Genomic DNA, 5,387 nt, shown 5'->3' with positions numbered 1-5,387 from the left:
ACACGCTCCACTAGCTCCTTGCTGGTCTCCTCCGGGTTTTTGCTCTTTATTAGAGCAGACCAGGTATCCCTAGGCTTTGGGATCGGTGCAGCGACGGCGCTCGGTGCGGGCAGGCCTGGGAAGACTGTCGCATACGCAGCGGCTGTGACGGCAGTGGTGCCCGTGTGGGCAGCAGCAGCGGGTCTCGGTGGAGGCGGCATCCTTGCCCTCTCCTCCAGGCGCACCTTTTCCCCAGCCAGGACCATGACCAACTCGTCGTACCGGTTGGTCGCGACGAGGATTTCCATTGAGGCCTCGGGCGGCATCAGCCCCTTAAGGACAGCCTCGCTCACCGCCATCCTTATTGCAGACATTTCTGCGATGATGGCCGAGTAGCCTGCCGCGACAATGCCAGTTGCCGGGCATGTGGCAGCGGTGGCGGCAGTGGTGGCGGCTGCGGTGGCGGCAGCGGTGGTGGCAGCGGCGGCAGAAGTACTGGCAGCGGTGGTGGCAGCGGTGGCGGCAGCGGTGGTGGCAGCGGCAGCGGCAGAGGTGGATGGAGCCTGCTCAAAGGGGAGCGACGTTGGCGGCGATCTCTCGGCTGGGATCAGCCGCTCTCCAGCTAGCCCAATCCCAAGCCCGATCTTCTTGGCTCCCTGTTTGGCGGCTGAGGACTTCGGCCGACGCCGCCTGCGGGCGGGAACGCTCGACGACGAGCTCGCCCCTACACTAGCCAGGCTAGTGGAGACTCGAACCAAAGTCTCAGCGGAGACACGAACCGAACGCTCCGAACTCGAGCCAAAGCTTCCAACCAAAGCTTTGTAAGGAAGCGATCCTGGGCTGGGGTGCATATCTCAGTCTACTCCAGGGTCGAAATTACAGCAATATTTATAATTTGCCGGGACTCCGAGTTCGGGGCCGTCGACGGGACAGGGAGGCAATCCCCAGACAGGAGCGACCGAGAGGAAAGGGAACAGTACGGGGCGTGGCAGTGGCAACCGCCGGACAGCGCTTACGTGGCCCTGTCGGACTAAGAATTACTATGAGGGTCGGAGATATCGACAGGCATCGCCGAGAGGGCTTAGGCGATCGCCGGACAGCGCTCTCGGGATCCCGTCGAACTAAGAACTACTACGAAGGGCGGTGCTATGCGGGGAAACCAACATGTATCACCGAGAGTGTCTAGGCCATCGCCGGATAACACTCACGGGACCTTGTCGGACTAAAAATTGCTACGAAGGTCTTTGCTATGCGGGGATACCGACAAATACCACCGCGAGTACCTAGGCTATCGCCGGACAGCACTCACGGGGGCCCCGTCGGACTAAGAATTACTACGAGGGTCGGAGATATCGGCAAGCATCGCCGGGAGGGCTTAGGCAATCGCCGGATAGCGCCCCCGGGATCCTGTCGAACTAAGAACTACTAGAAGGTCTTTGCTATGCGGGGATACCGACAAATACCACCGCGAGTACCTAGGCTATCGCCGGACAGCACTCACGGGGCCCCGTCGGACTAAGAATTACTACGAGGGTCGGAGATATCGGCAAGAATCGCCGGGAGGACTTAGGCAATCGCCGGATAGCGCTCCCGGGATCCTGTCAAACTAAGAACTACTGCGAAGGTCGTTGCTATGCGGGGATACCGACAAATACCACCGCGAGTACCTAGGCTATCGCCGGACAGCACTCGCGGGGGCTCCGTCGGACTAAGAATTACTACGAGGGTCGGAGATATCGACAAGCATCGCCGGGAGGGCTTAGGCAATCGCCGGATAGCGCTCCCGGGATCCTGTCGAACTAAGGACTACTACGGGGCCGGAGGTATCGACAAGCGGCGCCGAGGGCACCTAGGCAATCGCCGGATGGTACTCACGGGGCACTGTCGAACTAAGAATTGCTACTGGGTCGGGGACATCGACGAGCATCGCCGAGGGTGCCTAGGCAATCGCCGGATAGCACTTACGGGACGCTGTCGAACTAAGAATTACTACGGGGGGTCGGGGATATCGCCAAGCGTCGCCGAGAGTGCCTAGGCAGTCGCCGGATAGCACTTACGGGACACTATCAGACTAAACGTTACTGCGAAAGCCTTTATCATACAGGGCAGGCATCGCCGAGAGGGCTTAGGCGATCGCCGGACAGCGCCTTCGGGACCCTGGGAACTACGGGGGTACTGCGGGATCACAAACTACTGGAGGGAATCATGCGGGGGGAACACCAACAGTTGTCACCGAGAACGCCTAGGCAATCGCCGGACAGCGGTCTCAGGATCCTGTTAGGCTACGAACTACTGGGGGAATCACGCGGGGGCCCCGACGGGCATCCGGAGCGAATGCGGATCACCACGTGGGTGTAGCCAAAGAGGGAGACTCGGGCAGGAGGCGTGGGGAAGGGCGGAGAAGATGAAGCCCCTGGCATTCGGGTTCCCTAGCATATAGATTGTTGGTGACCAGGCTATGTTTTCGTTGTATTCGTTACATTTCACTTTATTCTTCTTTGGTTCCCTACCTATCGCACCGCTCAGCAGCCCGCATGCACGTCTTGAGACTCGCTTACCCCTCGACTCCCACGCTCGTGCTTGTCGAAAGCCTCCTCTTTTCCCTGGGATTGCAGCGCCGGTGCAGGATCCCGCCTCCGTAAACGTAGTGTCGATGCCGGATCCTTCGCGCACTGCTGATCGCGTTAATTTCGAAGTAGTCCGCCACGTGTGTTCCTTTTCTTCCCGCGCGCCGCTCAGATTTTTTCTTCCGTCAACGCGTCCGATTCCTACCACTGCCTCTCATCTAACTGACTTCCTTTTTACGTTTTCCCAGCTTCAGAGCCGGCGTTCTGCTGGCTCTGCCGATCCAGCGTCGGCGTGGGCGGCTAGCGTCGTTATTTCCCCTCTCTTTTCCACTGTTGGGGCGTCGTTGCTGGATTTGATTGCTGCTCTCAGCGGCCCTCTTCTGCCGCTGCTGCGTTGATGCTGTCGGCTTGTCTTGTTAGCGCTTCTCCTCGGCCGCTGCTGCGTCGATGCTGTTGGCTTATCTTGTCAGCGCCTTCCTCTCTGCCGTGGCTGCGTCGATGCCGGCGGCTCGCTGGATCCCGTTGTTTTTCCTCGTCTCCCTTTGGCCGCTGCAGCGTCGTTGTTGTTGGGTTATCTTGTCGATGCTTCCCTCCCTGCCTGTTGCTGCGTCGATGCCGGCGGCTCGCTGGATCCCGTTGTTTTCCTCGTCTCTCTTGGGCCGCTACTGCGTCGTTGTTGTTGGGTTATTTTGTCGATGCTTCCCTCTCTGCCTGTTGCTGCGTCGATGCCGGCGGCTCGCTGGATCCCGTTGTTTTCCTCGTCTCTCTTTGGCCGCTGCTGCGTCGTTGTTGTTGTGTTATCTTGTCGATGCTTCCCTCTCTGCCTGTTGCTGCGTCGATGCCGGCGGCTCGCTGGATCCCGTTGTTTTCCTCGTCTCCCTTTGGCCGCTGCTGCGTCGTTGTTGTTGGGTCTTGGTTCTGGAAAGCCAGTGGCGTCCGCCGTGATCGCGACTCGCCCCCCTTTTAAGAAAATAGCAAGCTACGTGGGGCTTAGAGACCCCTCGGGCCGTATAATAAAAAATTAATAACAAGTGGCCTTCGTGGCCTTCCCCCTCCCCCTTAACCTAAAACTGAACAGTCAATGCTTAAACCTAGAAAATAAAAAGTCAAAAATCTTAATTCCAATGAAATAATTTCGGGTCCCTCCAGTGGGAAAATGCCGGCAAGATGATGGGTGGAAAAAATGTGGGTGGAGCGTACGCTCCCTCACACCCCCTCCATACTTCGGGGGTGCCGAAGAGTGACTGTGACAGCCCGGCTACGGGTAATTTTGATGCGGAAGCAGGTGCCGTCGTGGACCTCCAGTCGCCGGACTCCCAGTCGGTAGGCTCGATCGCGTAAGAACACAGTGATGTTGGATATGAGGTTTCGGGGCAACCGCCGCCCTGGCGCGTTGGTCCGCCATTCGGGGGGAGCCTCTGCCCATTCCGGGTCGTTCTGTACCGCGGCTACCGTAGGGTGGAGTCGGAGGATTTGCAGCAGGTCGGCCATCTCGCCATACTCCAGCGGGAGGCTCTCTTCGGAGCCGAAGTCGCGTACTTCCTCGTCGGGGCGTTGTGGGGGTGGTCCGGCGTGGGCGGCGAAGAAGGGGGGCGGGATGTCAGCTGACCCCGACGGGTTGGCAGGTGCCCAATGCTGGTTCGCTTGTGGCGCGAAGTCCAGGTCCATGAGGGACCTGGAATCGGACCCTCCGTCGTCGCGTTGGGGTCCTGTTCCTTCCCCTGCATCGCTCGCGTTCGACACGTCCGAGTAGTGTGGCCCAGCACCATCACCGGATTCGTCCTCGTTGCGTACAGCTGGAGGGGTGCCTAGTCGACCTTGACCGGCCAGGTCCCACTCGGCCCAAAGGGGCGAGTCCCATTCGCTTCCGCGAGCCACTGGGTGTCCGCTCACTTCGTACGGCAGCGTGGACGCCAGGCTTGGAGCGTTGCGCAGGATCGTCTCGTGCTCGTCGGTGTCCGTGGTTGCATTGTCGTCGTCTATGGCAGCCCCGTAACTCCCGAGCCAAAGGCGATTCAGGGCGGCGACGTCGTGATTGAGCGCCGAGCGGACACCAGCGGTTGCGAAACGGCCATCGGGCTCCACTTCCCCTTCGGCATCGGTCCGCGGGTCGTGTGTTTGTTGGTCGATCCACCCTTGGATGGCTGCCGCGCGCTGACCCCATGGCATCCAGCCTGGTTGTCTGAGAGTCGCCTCTCCGACCCGCCTCAACTGGGCTTGACGGGAGGTGGATGGCCCATCGGGGTTGACGATCCAGTCGCGAGTCCGGCTTGCAGTCGGTTCGTCGGCAGGCGCCGGGACTTCAGGCCGCTGGTCTCCGCTAGGGTGTCCCGTCGTATCACCATTTGCCCCTAGGGGCCGAGCTTGCCTTCCATCTCTTAGACGCTTCATGTCTGCTGTCGATTCTAGGGAGAAAATGCCTGTCGGTTAGAACCTGCCTGTCTTAACTAGAAGTATTAATACGAGTAAGAAGGTGTTTACATTGGATGTAGTACTTATCTAATCCCATAAGGGGATGTATGCGTAGCTTACGGTTCCGTGGGTCGCACCCCTTACGGGGCGAGGACGTTACGGTAGCGCGCTACCGCAAGTGGCCCTTACGAAGTCGGCAAGTCATTCGGGTCTCTCCAGCGTCGTCGGGTCCTCCTCGGGGTGTTCCGCTCCGTGGAAGGCCTTTAAGTCGGCTAAACTCGCTGTTTTCCTTTGTTTGCCTTGTTGAATCTGTAGTCGAACTATGTTGGGAGATAAGAATCGGGTTACCTTGTACGGCCCGTCGTACTTAGGGGCCAACTTGGCCGCGAAACCGTCGGCGGCTTTTGATAGGTGATGCTGCCGAAGGAG

At 59.4% G+C, this 5,387-nt stretch overlaps 1 protein-coding gene across 1 annotated transcript; it reads right to left on the bottom strand.

Moving 5' to 3' along the window:
- Positions 1-3,626: 3,626 nt before the first annotated feature.
- LOC117184598 (uncharacterized) lies at positions 3,627-5,169 on the bottom strand. Its single transcript, XM_033382961.1, has 2 exons — positions 5,079-5,169; positions 3,627-4,951 (listed from the first exon to the last, which is right to left on the bottom strand). Exon 2 carries the CDS (start codon positions 4,935-4,937, stop codon positions 3,753-3,755), a length of 1,185 nt encoding a protein of 394 aa, XP_033238852.1. The 5' UTR covers positions 4,938-4,951; positions 5,079-5,169; the 3' UTR covers positions 3,627-3,752.
- Positions 5,170-5,387: the final 218 nt, after the last annotated feature.

Source organism: Drosophila pseudoobscura, chromosome X (assembly GCF_009870125.1).
Source record: "Drosophila pseudoobscura strain MV-25-SWS-2005 chromosome X, UCI_Dpse_MV25, whole genome shotgun sequence".
Classification (NCBI taxonomy): Eukaryota; Metazoa; Arthropoda; class Insecta; order Diptera; family Drosophilidae; genus Drosophila; species Drosophila pseudoobscura.
Note: the sequence above shows the minus strand (reverse complement) of the source record. Positions and strands in the feature narration are given on the sequence as shown.